At 49.7% G+C, this 23,937-nt stretch overlaps 1 protein-coding gene across 1 annotated transcript in view; it reads left to right on the forward strand.

Annotated features, from left to right (window-relative positions):
- LOC122367151 (ABC transporter G family member 9-like) overlaps nt 1–23,937 on the forward strand; it is a 60,112-nt gene continuing 36,175 nt past the window's right edge. Inside the window, exon 1 of the mRNA XM_043340019.1 lies at nt 1–225. Coding sequence (XP_043195954.1) covers nt 113–225 — 113 coding nt within the window. The 5' untranslated portion in view covers nt 1–112. The remainder of the gene's footprint in view (nt 226–23,937) is intronic.

The following is a 23,937-nucleotide window of genomic DNA, read 5'->3' on the forward strand; positions in this document are numbered from 1 at the left end:
GACTCGACAGACCGGCCGCCGCGCCGGCCAGTTAGCCGAGGGGAGGGGAAGCGTGCGCTCGTGTCCCCGACCGTGACCTGGTGACCTGCTGACCCTGACCGGACGCGCGGCCATGATCTCGGCGAAGGACCTGTTCCTATTGGGGGAACATGAGTACCTGCGCCTGTCGATTGAGGAGCGCGCCGACAGGGGGTCGGACAGGAGCTCGCCACTGCCCAGGTTGAGGTGAGTTCAAATGGGGGTGGAAGACAGGGACCGGGAGAAACTATTCACTTCCCAGCTCATCTAAGACCCCTGCGAAACCAAGGATTTACCCTCCCGGGCGAGTGCTGCTCGTCAAATGTCACGAAACCGTGCATTTATCGCAATCGGGACGAAGAAGGTAAGGTCCCAGACTCCCACCCGCAGAACAACTAACAAGCTCTTTCGGGAGCCGGGATCGGGAGCCGAAAATGTGATGTATCAAGTATCATGGAGTGGCGTGTGCATGCGACATGGAAGAGGAGCTTTGGAACACTATTGACGATTCATCAGTGTGGAAGGTTTTCAGTAGGTGAACGGTGGACTAGCAATGCATACTACCTACAGAGATCACCTGGTGACCTGTGTTTGATTTACACGGGTCACTGACTCTTCATGCGTCCATGCATAACGCCACCTACTCGACTCGTCGAAACTTCCATTTATAGGCCCTTTCAACCGACGTCCGACCAGTCTTGAGCGTATGTATAATCGGTCCATTCATTTGTGCGATATCTGGCGAACTCTGGTCGTGAGCGCGCACTAGAGCCTACCATTGCCAGTTCATAGCACTTAAGTAACAGATGGGAATGTTGGCATCACAGGAGGGCCGGGCGGCCCGCCTAATTCCCGGAAATGCCGTTCGGCCATTGCGCGGAGATTAAATATGGAATTATTCGACATTCCGGATCCAGCACCAGTTCCATGACGATCGCGCCTGAAGTGAATATGAAATATCTTTTCGTCGTATCTATGGCCAAGGGATTGTGTTCATATTCATTGTTCACTGTTCACATATAAAGCATAGATGCTTCTTTTCTTCTATTTCTTTTTTGTCTATCGAATGCTTCTATTTTTTTAAAGTAAGATTAATCTTCTCATCAATAGATTCGAAGATGCCTCCGTTTTCGCCGCAAGCTTGTTAAAGGTAGCAAACAGTTCATATTGCTAGAAAGTTAAAACTTGATTCACAACCTCTTTCTGGCAGCATCGAGACTCCAGGAAGTAATCCGTCACCATTACCAATTATCATCATGATGTCGTGTGCTCTCCCCACTTTTACGTTTTGTTTTTTATGAAGCATCAAGCGAGTCATCAGCAAAGAGCCCTGCAGTACGGCAGTCACCGTTCTGTCCAAGGTTAGGTTTTGCCATTCATCCGTGCCGGTGTCCTGCAGCGGCCGTCCTGCCCGCTCCACTCAGGGGATGGGATGGGGTAGGTGGGGGGACGCGCCGGTCCTATGGAGGCTGCGTGGGCGCCCAGCCGGGCCGGACCAGTAGCTGTCCATACCGTCCAGTGCCGGCGGCGCACGGTGCGTGCAGCCGCAGACTGACGGCCGGCTGGCGCCGATCAGCCGCTCCGCCCCGCGCCGGCGACCGATCAGCCGTGGCACAAGGCCATGCGGCAGCGGGCGCCAACCCTGCACGGCAGCCCGTATCACCCCATCTGAGACGTGACGTCAGGATGAAAGGGAGGCAGCGGCTGCTGTCAGAAAACCCGTGCTCGGCGGCCGTCACAAAAAGCGCTCCGTCCATGATTTTATTCTAATTATTTCGTAGAGTCGGTACAATGCTTTTTTAACTCGCTGCGGGACTCTGACCTTATGAACCCAACTGTAAACGTCTCTTATGTAATGTCATCGCCTTACGTCACCACTTATAATGCACTCACCAGTCAAGTGTTTTTCCAAACGTGCAGGATACTCCCCAACCTCACTGAACTTACATATATCAAATTTAAGACGGTATCGAATCCCAGCTGATGATTTATCTGGCGATTGATAATCGAGGATTGAGATAATTCACAAATGAATGGATCGTTATTAGCTTTTAGAAAATGCTTATTGAGTGATCGAGGAAGAAATGGCACAACATTCCATCTTGCTAGCTCTAGCCGTTATTTGTGCCCTGCGAAAGTAATGCTCTAAATTTAAAAGCGAACGGCCACGCGCTCATTTAGGTGTAATGAGTAATGACTTCGAGTAAATAGGTACTCGTAGACGTTGCACTTTTCAGAGAATCCATCTGTGACCAATGGTAACAAATGAGTCATCTGCATTCCGTCTATTCATCTGAACTCCGATATGCAATAGTATCATTCAAATTATGTGATAATAGCTCGTCCTAGCCGGACGACTATTCGAGCGCCTGTTGACACTCCATAGCACCCGATACGGCTGGCTGGCGGGGGGGGGGGGGGCGTGACGCTGTTACGTCACGCTATCGACCGGTCCTCTCTCGGCTGGCGTCACACCACTGTGCTATGAAATCTGCAGTGGGCAATGTGCCCACGTCGCCTTCAGTTGGGGAGTTATCGGTCACCGCGGGGTCAAAGCCCTTATAACAAAGATCATGCTTTGAGTTATCTCAGGTGTGAGTGGCAATAGTACCTGTAGTGATAGGTATATAAGCGTTCTGTGAAATGTGCAATGTGCATGCGTGTTTGGCAAAGTCGTATGCTACAAAGTCGTATGTAGGTATCTATGCCTGAAGTGGGTTATCAAATAGAGTTGTCATGAGGTCAATACTCCTCACTTCACACTTGAAGGAGCCGTTCGTTACACATAGGTACACTGCTTCACTTTTCTTCATACTGTTAAGCAATTAATCAACTGTTTATCTTTACTGGTTTAGCATTGCATTAGCATTGCATAAAGTGTCAGACATCGCTATCGACCGTAATGCAACCTATAAGAATGGCACACGAATACTATCAATAAACAATTACGTCAAGAGCGGACCGGTTTCTTATGACTGAAGTGCAGTTTTGAGGTGCCGGTGAAGTCGTATACGACTTGACAATTAAATAAACAATCGTATAAATAGCTATTTATGTAATTGTTTATTTATAGTATTTGTGAACTATACCAGATAACAAAATTTGATGCTGATCAGAAACCGAATCGCTTGAACCTGCTGCCTTCACCTCGACCTAGAATCGATAGAGGTTCCGCATTCAGCTATAGGCAAAGCCTTTGCATTGTGAAACAGTTTTAAGAAAATCTTTCCGGCCGTGTAAAGGCCCTGTATCCAAGGCAATTGTTCTGGTTGTTAAATTTATTACCGTTTGCTCGGATAAAGTTCAGTGTGATATCGTCTCGGTGTGCGCCGAAGGTCAAGGTTAAAACGATATGTTTTTTTTTTTTTTACTTTCTCGATAACTCGCTGCTGATGTCGAGCGGCAGGCCTGTGAACCTCACGGCTCAGCTACAGCTATACCTCATTATCGAGCCCATCCCTCCCATACGTGACCGGTCAGCGGTCGGCCGCCTCTTCGCGTGCTGTCACCGGTCACACTCCAGCGCGCTGCGTTATGGCATGTCATGCTTACTTACTTGTAGATACTCAACAATTTTAGTCTGTCATTACCCCTTCTACCTTTATCACATTGCATGTCTGTGTCATCACTGATCAAACTTATCACCAGACCTGATAAATAATTCGCTTCCCGCCTACACCACGACCAAGCACTATAACCCGTGACCCTCGCTCCGCCTGCCTCCATCAGCTGGCTGGCCGTCGCCACTCCGGCCGGGCGGGCTCTATTCTGAGAGCCGTGCGGGCGGGCGGGTCACCAGTACGGCACGGGGGGAGGGGGGGGGGGCGGCACGTGGTCTGTGACTTCCCACTGACGTGGCCGCCCGGGTCACAGCCATTGACCGATACGGCCGCGGCGGATGACCGATAGTGAGTGAGGCAGCGCAGCCACCGCGGCAAGCTGGCGTTTTATCTTCACTCTGGGTCCTGTTTCACCGCACGCTGCTAGCCGCTACTAGCGCGATTGGCGCCTTCGGGTTCCTTCAAGACATGAACAAACGCGGGACGCTTTAATACTAAATGACGTCATCAGATTGGTAGTTAAAGGTAAATTTTCCAGGTCAGAGGTCAAAGCTTGAGACAAAAAAAAAACACGTTTGTATAGTGATCTCAAGCTATGTGTTTCAGATGATGGCAGGATCCGTAATATTGGGCAAAACTGGCTGGAAATGAAGAAAGCATTCTGAGGAATCCGATGATGTGCTCAAAGTTCAAGGTCAAAGCAAAGGTCACGCTCGTAATGTACCTACCTCAAAACTTTGTACTTTTGCTTGCGTATATCTTATATATTGGATATCATAAAAATATATTTTCAAGCTTATTAGGCCTCCTTGTTCTTTGACCGATAGCGATTCCATCACGAGATGTCACCGCCAGACTACGCCCGGTCGAACGGCACGCGAAGGCTACCTTCAAAACAGTGAAGAAAATAGTATAGTGGCTGCGTCAGTGAGCGCCCATGAACGGTCGGGTAGACGACGATCAGCTCGACCGCGGCCTCCTCGAGGCTCTAACTGCGAAACAAATAGCGGGCAGACGGCAGGTCACCGGCTTAAAGGCTCCTTGGCCACCGACTGCGGTCCAATGTGTATCAGCACACCATCGCGCGTTCACGCCCATATGATATAGCGCACCGCCAATGCGTGGGACGCTATGGGCCGCCGCTCATCGCGAAGACGTCCGGCGCCGCCAGTACGCGTCCCCTCTCGAAGCTGCGCGTCGGCGCCCGCGTCGATGTTCAGGGTCCGAAGAGCGGCCGCGCTGGGATCGGATGGGCGTGGTTGTCAGTGTGAGGCACCAGCGGACTTCCCTCGTGATGATGCCGAGCGGTGGTGTCTGTTGGAGGCACAGACGGCTCCCCGACCCGACCGCTCCGACTGATGCAGGACTGGTGTGTATAGAGCGGTGCCACCTCCGCGGGCGGAGTCCAGAAGGGAGTCCGGTCCGCGCCGGCCGATCGTGCGCTGTCTATCATTCAGGCGGACGTCTTGGGGAGGGGTTGTAGCCCGGGCCAAGCGCCCTAGGGTGACTGCGACCTTGTGTGACCATGACTGCCCGAGTGGGCGGCGAAGAGGCCCCCCGACGGCATGAGAGAGTAGTATTGTTCGAGCGGCGCAATACGACTGTGTACTGTGTAGTGACGCGGAACGATGTGCGTCCTGCGACACGGTCCGGGCGCGGTGAACAGAACACACCCGACCCAATCACCAGGTGAGGGCGCCAACTGACAGGGTTAGATGAGCTTTGAGGGGAGTCCTGGCTGCTGACGGTAACAATTGAAACGAGGGCTGTTTTTCGACCACATAAAGGACACCGTCCTTCATGTCCACCGTCCACGTTCGTTTCATGGTTCTTGTGTGCAAAGCTTTTGTTAATTTTTCACCACTGCACCTGTTGATTTCACAATTAAAAGTTCTCCATTTTTGCACTAATTACGCTTTATGCAATTAACGCACGTAATAACGATGTTATTGAGCTGCTGGAATGTCCGGTTGTCTGTCCCGTAGCTTAGTTGGTACTTGGTAGAGCGTTGGAATCACAGTAGTGAGAGCTTGGGTTCGAATCGCTCCGGCGCTCGACATTTGAGACTCCTGAGTCCTGACGGGCATGGTCTGCGGTTGGTGGGAGCAGCCGCAGCCAGTTGAAGTCAGTTGGAGTGGGCCGGAAGGAGTCGGGGTCTACGCAACAAGCTCTGCTTCGCGAAGGCTCCGGCTCTGTCAATCTGTCCATTGAAATATTCTAGCTAAATTTTAAAAAATGGCATTGCCACCTTGTTATCCCTAGCTATGATGAATGGCTACCTATTTCAGGTCATTTGATCATGAGCCGGTTTCGGCAAGCCACACAAATGAGTGCCTTTTCAAAATGACTTCAGTGGTATGCAGGCTGCTTATACACATAAGAAGTCGTTACTGCTTTCAAGAAGCCCATTATTGCAGTACTTCAGGAACACATTGCTTATAACAGTTGAGATCAACTGAGCTCTAAGAATCCCGTGAAGATCCTCTGTATGTTTGTATCATGCCGCATACCTACGTCGCAATCGTTGCTAGTTCATTGGACACTTACCAGACCTGCACCCAACGATTATACGTTGGAGATGTTCGCTTGACATCTATCTCATGGTATTGAGCACAATATAAACTTAATCTCTAAACGTAAGTATACTTACGTTGCTTTGTTATAAACGCCTGCGACGATAGTCTCAACGCCGATGAGGCAAACTTATCACGCCGCCTCCCTGGGTTTCGGTGTACGCTACCCTGTTGTTACTTCCTTGTAGCGCGTCCAGGAGCCCTCTGCAGATGTCTGCCGGCCGGCCGGGCAGTGAGTGACCTTTGTTCGACCCATGTGCAGTGCCGTCCGCGCGGCCGGCCCGCCCCCGGCTGGCCGGTTGGCTGGCCTGCCGGTACCCACTGTCCTCGAGCGACCCACGGCCGTCCGTCTGGCCCGCCGCGCTCCGAGCGACCCTCGCCGTAGCCCCGGCAGAGCCGCTGCACGCTCTCGGCGCCAGCGACCCTCGCCGTAGCACCGACCGGCCGCCTGGCCTTGAACTTGGCTGCAGGCGCGCGCTGAGCCGGCGTGCCTGTCGCGGCTCTGCAGTAACGGTGTCCCGATTCGCGGAGACCGACCGGTCTGCCGCGGGTGCGGGGTACGTTTAATATCTGCCGGCTGCCGGCGGTCGAGCCTGCCGACTGCACAAAGACCATGGGGCTGCGCGGTCCCTGCACTGCTGCCACTGATGAATGACACAGTTTTCTCAGAAGCCTGGTCGTGCTGAAGTCCGCTGGTTGTGACTGTGACGGAGTCTGCTTTTTGTCGATTGGGTGGTGTACTTGCAGCCTTTTGAAGTTACACCGAGTCTTTGTTTCTGGAAATCACATATATCGTTCCTCTGAACCTTGGCTAAGCTGAATCATGTCGGGTCGGGCTGCAGGCGTGCAGCTATTTCTTTTTAAAATTATGAGCGTAAATGAACGCCCTCTGAACACCCTCCAAACTTGCAAGCGATGGGTGATGAATACTGATTTGATGGCGTTAAACCCTGCAATGTCGTCATTCTGATTCGTGGGTGATGTCTGCTCAAACATTTTTGTCCCGATTCACTCGAAAAGTGTGCAAGTTTCATGCGTTGAGCCGATAATATCTCAAGAAACAATGGCCATGATTTGAACTGGAATTACCCGAAGTTGAACTCCCAGGATTCTTTGGTGTTCCATTCAATGTCGAGCCAAAAAAAATCAGACAGACAGGTGATGGAAATAATGAACCCGCGTCGGTTGCGTGCACTTGAACAGCGGAACTGACTCCATAATTGTTTATCATGATTTACCATTTCCCTCATGTGCAGTTAATGGGCTGGGAATTTCCTGGTCCATAGCCGTGTTTAGTAGTATGATCATGGGTGACTCATCGTCTGCATTACAAACACCATAAAATGTTAAAATCCCTGGCTATTTCGTGCGGCCCAACGCAGCGAATCTCACGCATGGTGGCTTTATACTGAAGAGGCACCCCTGGTGATCTGAAGGAGGCACTGTGAGCTCCGCAGGGTAAACTGTACCCTGTGGGCTCCACAGGATGAGCTCTATAGCGGCTGAAGGCCTGAGGCAGCCGTGAGAGCTCTCCGTTCCCGGTGCATCGCACCTGGAGAACCTCTCCGTCTGGTGTCCATTGTCCCTACTGCCATCAGATAGGTAACGCTGTGCAAAGAACGGTCTGTCAGTGCATCGGACCACCGCGCCTGGTGACTCGATACTGAATACCGAGTGTTCTGAGAGCGCTGCAGTTGTCACTGCTCTAAGCTCTGTAATCGGAACGTGTCCAGTGCATCGATTTAGACCATGTTTTTCTGCCTAGCATTGCTTTGATTGGTGGTACCTAAGTATTACCGACGAGGTTTAACCCGCGCACCGACGGGGGGGTGGCGGATATCCGCCCCCCTGAGGTTTTTCGCGAATAGCGGAAAAACCGCGGCGTGTAGCGCCGCGAAATTTGGTACGAGTATTACCTCATCAAATTTACACATGGTGTGCAAGTTTGAACCTCCTACCTTTAAAGGTCAGGTCACCAGGTCATTTTGAATGACCCAACCTCAAGTCACCTTTTTGCAAATTTGTCGCCGTGCCAGAACTACATTAGCCCTCGCACGACCAGGCCATTTCTCATAACACGAACGACCACGGGGGGGGGGGGTTGTTACGACCCCCCCCCTGGCGTTTCGAAACGGAAGGTCGTAGAGCTTAGCGGAAAAAACCAACGGATTTCTCTCAACGAGATCTCGCGATTGGTGGTATATTTTTTGGTCCTAGGTCAACATTTGACCTACTTTTGACCGGTCAAAGGTCAAATTTTCGGAAAAATAGACTTTTTTCAACTTTCGGCGGCGATTGCGGCAAAATGGTGGGAGATATCGACTTGAAACCTTCACTATCGTGTTCCTTGATCAATTTTCTATCGTTTGGTATGTACCTATTTCGTTTCCCTAGCTCTAAAAATGGCGCGTTGGGAGCGCCGGAAGTCGGCAAGGTCACAGTCGGCGGCAGAAATTCGAAAAATCAAAATTTAAATTTTTGAAATCTGATTGTATTTTTGGATTTGGGAGGTCCATTTGCTCCCTATAGAAGCTAATATTGCTGCATATTCCCATTGAGGTGACAAGAATTAGCAAAATAGTGGTTCGGGCGCTTTTCAAAAATAGTACCGGACGCTGTTCCTGTTGTGACGTCATAGCTCCGTGACCTGACCTGACCCGGTCAAATTTCTTATACCATATGATAGCCAATACTTGCCCCAACATGCATGGGAAGTTTCATCACGATCCATCAACCGATGTCCGTACCACCGGCAGGAAACCTCGGGCGTTGGCACTCAGTTTGTGAAAATCCGGCCGGAGGCTGTACCTCTTATGACGTCATAACTCCGTGACCTGACATGACCCGATCAATTTTTTTTCGGCAAAAGATGCGCAAAGGTTGCCCCAGAGGGTATTGAAAATTTCAGCCTGCTACGACAAGCCGTTTAGCGTGCACTTCGAAAAAACCTCAGGGGGGGGGTTGATACAACCCCCCCCCCCCTAGGCGTTCTAGGGTTAGATGTCGGAGGCCTTTGAAAGTCGCAGGATGTTATTGGATCATTAGTAGCTACAATTTGTATATCTCGGAATTTTGATATCGGTGACCTAAGGTCAGGTCAATTTCGCGACCTCCCCATTATAAGTCAAAGGGGGGAAAATCAACTCCCTGTTTTTACCACTAAAACGGGTCGGAATGGCCCCATAAACCATAACTGACTTCATATACGATCAACCTTCACTACCTTGAGGTCTGTTTTGCTGTTGGGCAGCTGTAAGGTCATGTGACGTCATCAAAGTTCACCAGCGGTTTTTTGATAATAACTCCGTACAGGAACAAGATACAGCCGTGCGGATGGTTTCATTGTGTTCAGCTCGTCAAGACGCATCGAATGCTATACATGATGACCTCGAGGTCACGTGACCTGAGGTCAACCTTTGACCTTGACCTTTCGAGGTCAACATATATATCATTCGATGCGGATTGACGAGAGGATCACGATGATGCCCTTAGTTTGTTCCTATCTTGACTAATTCGAAAGTTATTCGAGAAAAACTCTCCATATCTAACGCCGCCATTTTGACTTTTTCGACCCCTGTGACGTCATCTTTAACCTGACCTGAAAATGACCTTTGTAAAAATTGTAGAGCTTGACCGTGCGTATCCGATGCCGTTTACCGCTTGTCGCTATCTTGCTCCATTCTCGAGATCTCAGGGGGGGGGGGGGCGGTCATCCGTCCGCCCCCCGTCGGTCCGAAGTTGGCGCAGACCCCCGTCGGTGCGCGGGTTAAATATTTAGACGAACGATTAAAGGGACTATCCCACCTTCTAAAATGTTGTTAAAACCAGTTAAATTGTGCCCGACTTTATAGATTGGATGACCAGGAACACGGTTCTGGCATTTATTTTTCATTAAACATCTTAGGCTTCCCATATTCCAAACACAAACTTTCAAATATGTGACGTCACAGCCCAAAATTACCTCCTTCCCCAGGCCACATTACTGTCATAAAGCTGATTCTTTTTACTCTGTAGGCACCACAACAAAGTTCAGACCAAGTTTTAAGCGATTTTTCAACGAACAAACCCATTTAAATCAGAATGACTAAACGAGGTGACGTCACACTAACGGTCGCTCCATGTTGAAGATAGGGCCTTGTACAAGGCCCATTTTCAAATGAAGGGAACGAATTTCTTCAACACCAAGAGGCCGCGGGGGTTGCAACCTAGTTAGATAGTGGTTTCTGAACCTCGCCGCAAACTTGGCTATCTCAACTCAAACCCCATGTTAAAGGTGGGATAGGCGCGGTCCCTTTAAAACAATACGATCAAAACGATTCGATTCACATTTTAAGCATATCATTCCGAAAACAACACTGTAAACTTTTAAAAGCTCATTATTACTTTGTTGCGTCCCTTACAGCTATTTTTCCTCTTCGTGGGGTTCCCGGCTTTTTACCAGCAGCCTGCATGCAATATATATGGGCTCCAGATAGTGACTCCCATGTTTCCCAGTGGTTCCGCCCTGTTCCGTTTCCCCTCTGAAGTGCCGTGCCCTCAGTCAGTGACTGCGCCAGTGACCAGGGAGGGGCAGGGGAGGGGGGAGGGGGCGCTGGCTCGCTGCCCGTCGTTGGCACGGCTGGCGAATCGCTCGGCCCGGTGGCCTCCTAACCTTGCTGCCACTGACCCCGTCGGCTGCCGGCGCGGCCCACGCCATGAATTGGACGGCTGAGGGAGGGGCGATCGATCCAGAGGGGAGGGGGGTCGGGTCAGGAGTTTCCGGTAATGCGGAAAACTGGCGGTCAGTGCCCGCACACATGACCTGACGGGGTGAAATGGGCCGCCCCTGAACTGGTCAACGGCCGTCCTGCAGCGCTTACACCTTCCCATTGTCGGAAGAGAAGGGGGAGCTAAATATAGGTGCAGCTTGGGGCGTGGCAGTTGCCAGTCCGCATTATATTTACCTATATGTAACCTTTCTTTTTAAAGGGACCCTCCCACCTTCAAAAAAGTTTATGAATTGGCATGAAAGTGATGTCGCTCGGTTCAGAAAGAGCGAAAACGAATATCTACCAAATTTCACCGAAAAATATTCACCGGTTTTCAAGATATTAGACTTTTACTTTTGTTTACTTTTTTGGGATCTCCGCTGTTTTTAGCGACTTTATTTTAGAAGTGCGGCGTTTGCGGCAGATGTTGCGCGCAAATAGCATATACCACCGCGTGCTACAAAACGTTTTAGTCAAACATTTAAAAATCGTTAGATATTTGCGCTGACGTCACACATTCAGAGGGGTATTCCTAAGCATTAGCCCCTCTGAATCAAAATGCTGCAATTTTGAAATTCAATATTTCCGATTTAAGGCATTTCTCGATGTTGTGAGTGCCGAAACCGGTAATTGTGAGCCAGGGACCCCATTTTGGCTATCTCAACTCAAATCTAATGTTAAGGTGGGAGGGTCCCTTTAAGTTTAGTTTTTTTTTTAAAGTTACTTATTAAAAATATGGGCTCGTGGTATGATTAAGTAATCCGAACATATAATTGAAATATGCATAATCCGTTTGAAGTTTTCCAGGCTTTTGCGTATTTGTCAAATACAACATTTATACATTACAGCGAACTATTGAAACGAAAACATTGGATACGCAGTCATGTCATTACATGCAGTCATGTAATGAACATTTAACTGCGCAAGTATTTCGACTCCAAGCTTAAATTTATTGCTAAAAGTATCACCAAATGCTGCGCTCAGGGTGGTATTTTCGTAAAGTGCTATTGACATGACATACCAGCCAGTGAGCAAAAACTGTGTTACCAGGCGGCGCAGAGTCATTCGCCTTTGTCTGGAAGAATTTTCGACATTCATGAGTACGTAAATCAAAGCAGACCTTGAATGACTGGTGACTTTTCTAAGAACCCATCGAACTGAAATTGGCCGCCGGTGCGTTTTTGCGATCCAAAAACACGCCAGTAACCCCCGCGCAAAAACGGAGCTCCCGGCTTCTGTCGCGCAATCTCAGCTGCGTCACCCCCTGCCCGCCTGCCCCACCCCGCAGGGGGCGGTCGCTGCCCCCGAGCCCCGGTGCTGCAAAAACTGTCGTTAACCCCGTGTTTAAAACGTCGTCTTTCCTAGTGACGGCGGCACCTCGCATAAACGTCCAGCCCATAAGGCGGGCCTGCTCGTAAACCCGAACCTTGCTCTAATAGCGCGGCGACTGTGGCGCGGAAGGGACGGAACCGGCGAGGGTCAGGCTGATCGCGGCTTTCGTAGTCGGGCAGGCTTCTTTCACGTGAGCTCTTCAGTCCCAGACCTTTCCCTGCACTGCCTATGTTGGTCTGTGCGCTGCCCAGGGAAGGTATGCCCCCGCGCCTCTGCCGCCGGTGTAGGCTCTCCTGCAGCTCTCAAGGCCCTGGCGGCTTGTTTGCGCGGCCGGCGCGGAGCCGAAGCCCACCTGGGACGGCACTATAGCTGCTGAGTTGTGTGAGGCCCAGCGGGAGCGGCGGCTCGCGGAGTGCTGGCGAGCTGAAAGGCACTGGGCCGGCGTCGAACGCCGAACGGTGCGCTCAACATCGTCCACTTATGTGATGAAGCATTTAATGTTTATCATTTTGCGAGAGTCATGGGATAAACATTTATCATAGCCAGTGATGTACATGCACATTCTGGTAAGGAATGGGATGTAAGCGTTGGACAATTATTTACAGATATACAAATGCCTATGAATATTAAGTTGCAACTTGCTACAGTGGCTAACTCATAGCGACCTTTGTTATCCATAGTCAACTCGGAGGCTGATTAACATCGTCCAATGCCCAGCCCAATGCAGATGCAGTTCCAGCAGACTTTGCTTGCACTTTCATTTCCTGACTGAATTGAGACGTCGACCTTGCCTGCAGGCAATCAATTGACTTGACATCATGTAGTTGGGTGACGTTGGTTTCCTTTAATAAAACCGGAAAGAGGAAGGTCTGGTGCTATCTTGGTCTTTGCAAAATTAACTAGATAGGCATAGATGAGCATTGTATATTGATAGAGAGACAAACAGAAAACGCGGAACAAATAGTGCATGCATAGATGAGCATGACGTAGGAAACCAGAGTTTCCACCGCACGCCGTTAGAATATTGTAGCTGCTGCCAAAACCCGCGTCATTTCGTGATTAATAAGCCGAGGCGCCGAGGACAGGAGCCAAGAACGCCCGCGATGATTCAAACTTCAAAGCACGTTGGCTAGCAGAGGTTCCGTCCAGCGTCAGCCAGGGTTATCGCTGCGCTGTTATCGGCGTGGGACGGACCAGTAATTGGAAGATCTGTCCGGATCTGGCCGGCGGCCGGCCTCGTCCTATCCAGCTCACGTCTGGCCGGCAGCGGTCGGGCCAGTTATCGACTGACAGGTGACCGTCCCGCGGCACCCTCGGCGTGTCATAGACCCGCGGCCTTGAGTCTGAACCCCATCCCGCCGCAATCCGGCTAGTATCAGCGGTTATGAGCAACCGAACGACGACCGGGGAGCAGATTTTCTCCCTTATTCCGCCCAATCCGCTTGTTTGAATCCGAGTCTTAGCCGAGCTTGGAGTCTAATGCGCATTGCGAGTGTGTGATCTCAAAGCTACTGAGCTTTGGTTTGGATCTTTTGAGCCAGCTCAGGGTGATATCCAGAGATTTGCGGACGTCTGAGCCGCTGACATCAGCTCGCCAACGGTAGCGGAGTAAAGATACCGCGCTGCTGCGTGGCATCGGTGTCCAGGAGGTGCGTAATTCGTGATTCTCGCAAGGCCCGGGCTGGGCGGTTCCTCCATGTCAGTTTATTCACCAGAGATCATGCATCTGATCACTTTTGTATTACTTTTCTTATAAAATGGCACGGGAAAATGGCACTTCCGGTGCTTAGTCTACATACACACATATCTTCACTAATTAGAAATGTTCCCAAAGGTGTGACCACTGACCATCCGTCACCATAAACGACGGACTGCTGAGTGTCCTGTGGCCATCCCTATTCACCCGTGGCCCTTCTCTCGTTGTTGGTCGCGCTCACATGACTTGATTACGTGTGGGAGCAGACGCCGTCTGCCAGCGGCGAGCGATTTCTGCAAGCCTTGAGAGGCCCGCCCTTTGAAAAACAAACCATGGACGCTCTGACGCTGCCCTCACACGCTCGTCACACCCGGCGGGTTTGGATGAACCCGATACCCGGCGACTGGCATCCCTCGTCCAGGGTGTGGTGTGCTTCGGGCCCGGGAAAGGCTACACAAACCCGTCACGGTCGCCGCTCTCTCACGAGCTTCGTTCCGCTCAAGGCTCTTCGGGAGATCCGTGTGAGTGCTGGCGCTTCTCTTCTTTACATAGGGACGTATTGTTCGTCATTGGTGATGCATTGATGAGTTGCAGAAATTACTTTACTGACTCGATGGTGTCTGTGGCCATTGCAAAGTTTTGTTTGTTTTATGTCTGTTGCTTGAGCGACGAGCATGCGGTAGTTTGATCTACTTAGCTTCTATTTCTTGTTTTTGAGCCCACCGTTTTAGATACAGGCGTGAAGATAGCTTGCCCTTGACTGCAACAACAAATATGTAGCACATTCGTGCTGTAAAATCCGTCTTCATGAATAGACCTTTCCTCCTGTTCACCTGATAGCGCGGCGCGGCCCCTCAGCGCTCACCCGGTGCGGTGGCACTGCACGGCGCTGGCGTGTCCGTGCGGTTTCTGTGGTCTAGCCCCTCGTACCGCTCGCGTGCTACAATCCCGGTGCCTTTGTGCAGATTGTAAAACTAGCTCCACCTCGGAATGTGCACAGTACACACAGTTGGCACGTGCATTGGCAGTTTCATTGTCAGGGTTAAAAAGTGAAAGCAGGCATGTGCAAAGTGCATGTCTCCGTTCATTCATCCATTCGTAGGCACCTACTATTCGGAACAATATTTGAAGCCCTCGTCAGCCAACAAGACATACTGTTTCGATCACGTTCTAAACAAGAATGGGATAGAAACATCTACAGTGTCATACAACGCCATATGATTCCAGTTCTGGGAAAGCATGATAGGATCAGGATTGTGGGGATCAGTGTTGTAGCCTCTCGTGAAAATGAAAGTGCAGATCCTTGTCCGGTTCGAGTCGGTGTCGACCTGGCTCGGCCCGCTATATGTGGACCGAGCTCACTGCGGAAGGGTGCACCGCTGGGGGTTACCACGGGGCTACCGTGAGGGGCGGGACCGACGCCCCTCAAGGCCAGATCAAGGCGGCCGAGCCCGTCTGTCCGCCGCCGTCCTGGCACATCGGACGCGGCCGGGGCACTCTCAGCACCTCTCCACGGCTCCTCCGCAGGCCCGACCTCACCGCACCCGCCGGGGGCTGTCCTGTCAGCCGGGACACTGTTCCGCTCATCCCGTCCGTTCAGCGCTGTCGACTGGACACAGTCTCACCTCCCAACGCTCGGTCCTTTCTGCAGGGCACGAGAGAGGCATTGCTACGTGGGAATCGCAAATCTAAGCCATAACTCTCCAACCCTTTCGTCTGCATACCTGCATCACATTTTTTTTAGTCATGCTTTGTGCTTCGAAAGATTTGTGAAGCAATCGGCTGCAGCTATTCGAGCCTTCGTACCGCCGTCTTTTTTTCTCTCCGATCGTGTGAGTGACTGCTATTTTGAAAGTGAGCTAAGCGGCTTTAGTGGACTAGCGGGATCCTAAAAGACTCTGTAACAGTGTGGCAAAGTAACTTTCCGAAAGATCCCCGCGCGATCTTCCCTTCGAGATGCCAATGGTGAAGCTGCTGACGACGCCACACGTCTCTTCAACGGACGTCAATCTGCCCCAACAACAGTTTCAGCGACTTCTGATGGGGTAAGTGTAACGGAGCCCGGCATCAGAGACCATAATTAAAAGTACCTCAATGTAAATATGTACGTATTTGCCAGTGAAACGACAGTAGAACTTCTGAAGCTGTTTATATCTAGTACAGGATCTAAGGATCTAGTACAACCGTTCAACCGGGTAACTTTACTTGTAACTTAAACGGCACTTGCTGAGTTTTCTATGTAACAAAGAAGGCATCGCGGCCATAGGTTTTTGCATCGCGGCATAGGTTTATGTGAATTATCGGTGATCTCATAAACAGTCATCCACTGATCTGACCTTGCACTGAACCCATGTCAAACCGCATGGTACCTATAGCTGCGTGATGTTCAACCATACCAGACTCGCCAATGTTTCGTGGGTGGATGACGTCAGAGCTATCCGAAACGGTACCTGAGGTGTCAAGATGGCTGACCTAGCGATACCAATTATCAGCGCTTTAGCCCATTAGTTACCCGCTGCCGACGTCAGCGCTGGTCCGGCACCTCCGGCGGGCAGTGTTATGGCTTTGGAGTGTATGAGACAGCGGGCCTTGAGCTCTGAGGGTATTTCGCTGATTCATACGTCTGTTTGTAGTCGTATACTACCGTCACATTGCACAATGGACGCGAACAACTGTTATTGCCGTCCCCTTACAATGATTGAGGAAACGACCAGGCATAGGGGAGAGCGGGGCCAGTTGAAACACGGGGTCAGATGAAACATGGCTTTATTTTCAACAGTATGCAGCATATGGCGTTGCCGACACCACTGCGCATCCGCGCTCGACCACTTCCTTTGTCAACGGCGTTTAGGCGGCAAACGGACGGTAATTTTGATTTGACACTTGTTTTTGTGTTTTTGAGGGGCGTTTGGGAGAAATCGTTTTTATGAATATTTTGTGATATCTCATATACCTTTGTTTGCTGAAAGAAGAACTCCTGGCTCCGGAATAACACCTTATTTGGCCCTTCATTCATCATGATGCCGTCCCTCCAGCTCGTTTGACAGGTGCTTTACGGCGCGTGCGAGATGGCGGGAGCGGATGGGGTCAATTGAAACGCTTCTCTGAGGGTCACTTGAAACAGGGCCACAGGCCGTTTCAATGGACCCCGGTGACCTTTGCAATGGTTATTGTTCAGGGGCTGTAAACATTAAAGGAAATAGTCCACCTTTGAAATGAGCTTTTAAACTGAAATAGTAGTTTAATAGAGCTCAATTTTTGACCCCTTTTTCTCCAGCCCTTTGCTTGAAAGCACACTATAGCCTGAGATATTTCTCATTTTCCTCATCCGCCCATTTTACCATAGTCTATGTACTTTATGTCACCTATTATGAGGAACTTTGCACTTTTAGCTTTCCAACGACCTATTGAATGTAGCATTTGGAAAAGTAAACCGGACAAAATATCTCCTTAAGAAAGTGGCCTTAAAGAGGAAAACATCCCATTGTTAAGGATAGGTGCAATTGACCCCATGGGCTGGTTCAATTGACCCTCGCATCGGGGTCATTTGAAACGGGCGTAGAGCTGTTTTATAAGCGTGCGTTTGGCAGTAAAATATGTTTGAAACATAATTTTACATATCTTAAAATAAAGCCAAAAGAGCATATTTTTTCATGGCATTGTGCATTTTTCGATATGACAACTAGATCTCGCTGTGCATGTCAATATATAAAAAGTGGTTCAACTGGCCCCGCTCTCCCCTATCAATTACTCGTGAAAATTCCTACATTTCACAGTAATTGGTAAACCAAGTTGGTCAATAATAACGCTCATTGGTGCTGCTCCGTCCCTCCTGTCAGCTATTCCTTTCAGCTTTCAGTACAAATGCTGACACTGCCATCCACTTTCTCCTTGAACCCATTAGCCTGGCCTGTAGGGGAAGCGGGGGGAACACCGCCACTGTGGGAAACACCGCCACCCCATCTGGCGGCGAAAGTATGAAATGTGAAGTGTAAAAATCCGTTATTTCCTATTAACCGCACGAAGGTAAGCGTCTTCTGATTTGTGTTCCGGTGTTTCAGTGTAATCGAAGCTCAGTGTGGGCATTTAAAGAAAAATGCACATTCTCTTATAAAAATTCGATGAGTTGGGAGCACTTTTGAATGTCTTTAAGAAGAGACTCATTTTGATTTACTTGATTACATCGAAAAAATAACTGATCGGCTTTGTCCAGTAAGAAAGGTTTGCTTGAACCGTGTAGTACATTCTTCCCGCTGGCGATTTTTGCTTGTGATCACTTATTGGGGAACACCGCCACCCCGTGGCGGTGTTACCCCGATTGAGGTTGCGGTGTTTCCTGTTCGTAGCGTGATAAGTGACGAAACTCCAAAGAAACGCTTAGTATTTATGTTCGTAGATGTTCCTAAGTCGGGAATAAGCAGCTTATTTGATTTTTTACTTTATATTTTTCATGCATCCCGACCAAGCACTTGCCAGCTGTATAAAACTGGCAAACAGCTGATGAACCTATACCTATTTAGGTGTCCATTACCGATTATTTGCGAAAATTACCACTTACCGACAGGAAACTCATCGCACGCGATCTCTGAACAATTTAAAGCTTTCGTAGGAATGGGTTGGGTTAACATCAACACCGGTGGCGGGGTTACCCACACAATTTGTAGGCGGCAAATATGCAAGGTATTTTTAAAAGTCGTGATACATGAAAACCTTTTAGGAGCATGCAAAATAAGTACCTAAAACACGTGAGAAAGTGTTTAAATATTGTAACCAAGACAATAACTACCAAGAGACTTCACACACATTCTCTCATTTTGGCGAAAAGCTTAGGGGGGCGGTGTTACCCCCGCTTCCCCTACTCAACACTCAACAGTAGGTATAGGGGCAGTCAGCATTGCCGTGGGGTTACGCTCGTGGTATTTTCTGCTTACCACGGCAAGGACACACTCCCTGCCTCTCCTGACCGAAGACCCATTGATCTCCGTCAGAGCTGCCCCTGACCCAGTGACCGATCGCCGTGCCGGTCAGCAGTATCTGGTCTCGCACCATGGACCAACACCGGCCAGCCTGATATTGTCCAGGCCAAACACGCGCGGAAATAGAATTGGATGACGTCAGAGGGTCTCTCTGGGTGACATAGGATATCTGTGGCCACTGGCCAGGGTCGTTATGGTGACGTCGGTTAGAACGAGGCGCTAACTATCTCTGCTGACACGTTGACCACGAGCGATCCAAATGTAGGCTGTTGCATCTTCAAATCCTATTGAGATTCATCTTCAAACCGTTTTATTTCATCGTTTGACCCTCAATTGATGAAACGACAGTTTTCTGTAGATATGGCTAATAGGTACGCTGATTTATTGTCCACTTGAAAGACGTACATTTACTGCTAGTCTACAAAGGCTCGTCTAAATATGTACTCCACGGCATTCCGACGCATTGTTAATTGCGTATTTATTCAGCGAGCAGCGGTCGTGGATCCGTGATGTAATCATAACCGCAATACGGTCTGACATTTTAGCGGTGCACCGGGCACCGGACCTATTCCAAGTTCCGGGAGGGGACTGTAAACGGTACACGGAGTTAGGAGGAAGTGCACGTATCCCATGGGATACCATGGCATCTCTCGGCCGCAGATCAGAGCTGAAATCCGTCTCAATTTCCAGACCCTTTTTTATAGAATAACATCCTAAAATAATGAATCAAAATCAAAATAGCTACATGTATCTACATTTTTTATTTGAGCAATATGTTTTATCCAAAACAAAAATATGCTTCGATTGCAACAACTGTGGAGCGTCTAAAAGTTCGTTATACACTCCGCACTCCGCTCATGACAATGAATATTTATTTTTGTCTAAATCCAACGTTTTTTTTTTTTTTTTTTTGAAACTTGATGTTACATAAGGGAGTCGCACCCTCCAACAGTTATCATATATAATCAGAGGAAGAAAAACGTTAGGTCTAACGAAACTTATCATGCTGATATAACATTTCCAACCTGTCAGTGGAGACTGACTAGTGACCAGTTGAGGACTAATTGGTGGTTGTTGCCGTTGCTAGCTTGATGCTGCGGAGTGCTTGTGATAAATGCCTCAAAAATAGGAAACATAGGAAAAATTTATAAAATAAGTAATTGTCCACCGGTCATACACGTATATAGTAATATCACGTAGGCCATCCGAGAGGTAATGCAAACGATCATTGGAGTTGAATTCAGACAGTGCGGTCCAGCAGATAAGCGGGACGAAAATTTATGACGGCATATTTATTTTACTCAACGTCTATGAGCGTAAAAACGCTGATGTGACACACAATTCCGACCGACCAGCAACGTATAGACAATTGTAGTGCCCAATGGTCAATGGGCTGCTTTCCGGCATGAATAAGACAGACATTGGACTGCTTTCCGGCATGAATTAGCCGGACACTATATCTTTACGCGGCATCAATTTACGGTGACGCGTTTTTGCTGCACCTTTTTAGCTGCCGGGACTGTGGGACCGGTTTTCCTGTTGGGTTTCCGTAGAGTAGCTCGCCGGTCCGTTCATCGCTGCAGACTGATCAACGTGTCGCTAACTGGACCGATATGTGGATATTGGGGGAGTGGGGACCACGGACCGTTACCGGCTGACTGCTGCGCCGGGGTCGGAACTGGCTGGCAACAGTTGAGCGACGGTCTAATGTTTTTCTTTGTTTCGGAAAGCCTTTAAACTCGAGCCTAGGTTTTGCTCCGATCCACAATTGATTGTATTCCATTGAATATGAGGTCAGATTTATGCACTCACTGCTAGGACTATTAACCCTCGCCGGACCTATTGGTTTTCTATTGGTTTTCTACATACGCGCCGGCCGAGGGGGGGGGGTCGTACCCGGCCGAGGGGCGGGTACGACCCCCCTCGCCGTTTCGCCACTGGTGGAGCTAGCGCGTCGCGGAAAAAACGAGCGTGTGCGCCGTTACGAGACGCAGAGATTGGTACCCGATTTTAAGGTCCTAGGTCAACCGGTGACCTCTGAGGTCAGGCCAAGTGCCCCAAGGTACGGTTCAGTTTTTGGTGAATAGCTTCGCAAAAAACGACCGCAGAGCCGCGATTTTGGCAACATCGTGTTCGCCTCGCTCAGGCGCGTCGAATGATATACTTTTTGTTCGGGTCAGGTCAACTTAGGGTGTTGACCTCAGGTCAAGGTCAGGTCAGCACCCCCAGGTCACGAAGCTGGTCGAAAGAGGTCATGTCGCATATCATTCGATTCGGCAGGTCTTCCTGAGTCCATTGGTGGCTTTCTCGACTCGCTAGCTCAATTTGATCGCGAAAAACTAATATGACCTTGATGACGTCATAAATGACGTCACGCAAGGTCAACATTGCAAAAGTGACGCATCTAACCTTGCAAGGAGTGCATCAAATCACGATTCTGTGTGCTTGAGATAGTTGGAGATCGTTCCCGGCGCCAGAATAACAGTTTTCATTTTTCCCCATTGACTTATAATGGTGAGGTCACGAAAATGACCTGACCTCATATGACCTTTAGGAAAAATCCGAGATAGAGACTCATAATGGATACTAGATCCTGCAAGTTTCATTTCCCTGTGACATCTCCTCTGGCAGTGAGGGCGTTGCGAAGTTGCGACATCTGAAGACCGTGCAGAGGTTCACTTATGACGTCATAGGTCAGTGACCTGACCTGACCCAAAAATGCGTTTGAAGTCAAAAGATGCGGCTTGAATCAAAGGTCAGGTATGCCAAGTTTCAGCTCTCTATCGCCAGCGCGTTCGGAGCTATCGCGAGAAAACCCTATGGGGGGGGGGGGCACCAGCCCCCCCCCCTCGGCCGGCGAGGGTTAAAACAATGAGAAAAGTCAGCATGTTTTTTTGCAGAAGCTTCCAAAACCTAGACATTTTTAACGAACCATACCATTCTGCAACCGGCAGGGTGTAGCAGATGGCCAACCCGAAAGGCCAGATGAGGTCACTCGAGGTCACAAATCATCGTTGTGCTCTCGATGTGCTCTTCCCATGGAGAGACATCAACTGAATTGCAACATTACCCACTTCGGTCAGGTCGTGACCTTGACCTGAGAAGTCAATGTTCGAAGGTTATTTATGGTTCGACGCGTTGCGACGAAAGGAATGTAATGATAAGTAAAATGAATGACATAATTTTGTCAAGCGTTGATACCAGAAAAGGGCTTCCGAAAACCGCGTCTATTTTGACGGGTTCTGCGCTCAGTGGGGCGAACCGTTTACCTGACCGAGGTCAAATCGAAGAACATATTAGATAGAGACAGCTGTCGAATGCTTTTTGCCACTGTGGCTCTTTTAGTGCATGAGTGGGCCGAGTTATCCAAATGTTTCGAAATCAGGACTGATTGACCATTTGATGGACCTCACTGGAGACATGTGGGTGAGCAAAATGCCGAGAAAGACACTGAACAGGGCGCGAACAGCTTATTGGCATTTGGCAAATACCTTTGGTCGGTAATTATTTCAGTCAGTTAGGTAAACAATTAGGATTGGTGACCTCATCAGTCTGAATGAGGCCATTACGGTATAATCGTTTATCTCGAGTCTGAATCCCAATTTATTCTTCCTTAATTGATGATCGTCTTGCATTGTCCATGTCCATATCAGTAAGCAAGACAAGACATTGATTGCAAACCAGCTACCGGCCCTGTAAAACCTCATGACCGACCCTTTGCCAGCATGTGGCGTCATCTATTCAGAAGGGAGCCACAGTTTAGACCGCCGTCAGGCGCTGCCACCTCCTGGCAGAACCCTGGTACTGATAGTTCTCCTGGTCACCACAAGTTCTAATGGCGCCACGGGAGCGGAGCCATCCGTCCTCAGTAGTTCATGTTGCGATCGGTCGTGGGGAAATCGACAGATTAAAGCATGACGACTGGCTGCAGTCGCCTGCCGCGGCCTTGAAAGGTTCATCGGCCCGGCTGAGGCGCGCCGCGGTGGCGCGCCTGAGCTGCGGCGTCGCCGTGCCGAGTGAGAGGCGCGCGCGCGCGGCGGGGGCCCGGCGCCGATGTGGGTCAGTGGTGAAGGTGGTATTACGGCGGGGTCGACGACCGGTACGTCGCAGCTGCAGCCGCCCCTCAGCCCTATCCTCAGCGGCCGGCGGCCAGCCGTGACGTCAGCAGTGCCCGTGTGACGTGACGGCAACAGTAGCCGAACCGGCAGCCGGCCAGGATTGGGCCAGGAGCTGCCCGAGGAGGAGAGGCCAGCCCGCTCACCGAGAGACCAAACCATTTCAGTCGTTTGAAGTGGTCCAAAAATGTTTAATGCCCGAATAAGCTTGATCCTCTCTCTGCGCTGGAAGCAGAGCCAGCAGTCCTCAAGTCTAGAATAAGACAATTGAAACTCATTTTGCTGAGATTCACATTATTGCAACGTCTTCCTTTATGGACAATCTGGAATCGTAAACCGCCAAAATATATTCCAAAACGATCAAGAAGCCAATGTCACATGTAGCATCTCCGGGATTAGCAAGTTATAGTTATAATTGCCCGAGAGGTAGGTAACCTGAAATGAGTTAGACCAAATTTATCCCGCACCTATAGTGGGGTCTGATAATAACGCGACCTGGTGGGAGGGGGCTATTTTTGCCCCCCCCCCCCAATCACATGTTTGAACGTTTGAAACCACGAAAAGCTTGCAAACGCGCGGCTAATGTGAGCCGACATACGCCGAATCGCGATTCCGGCCAAACATGGTCTCGGAAAGAAGGCCACAGGTCAAAGGTCATTTGGGTCAAGGTCATGAAATTTTCAGAGTATGTGTAAAATTGATCAATGCAAGGGTACTGAAAGTTTTGTCGCGATCAGCCGCTTTTTACGCGAGTTATTCGCAACAAACCTTAGGGGGGGGAGGTTGCATCAACCCCCTGTGCCGGCGAGGGTTAAAAATCACGTTCTTGATATTGGGGGTTCAAAATAAAAAATCAGAGATAACAGTTCTGTAGCCCTGTTTATTATACACTTTTTTTATTCCAAACATTTTCTCTATC

Source organism: Amphibalanus amphitrite, unplaced genomic scaffold, assembly GCF_019059575.1.
Source record: "Amphibalanus amphitrite isolate SeventyFive unplaced genomic scaffold, NRLGWU_Aamphi_draft 000853F_arrow, whole genome shotgun sequence".
NCBI classification, from domain to species: domain Eukaryota; kingdom Metazoa; phylum Arthropoda; class Thecostraca; order Balanomorpha; family Balanidae; genus Amphibalanus; species Amphibalanus amphitrite.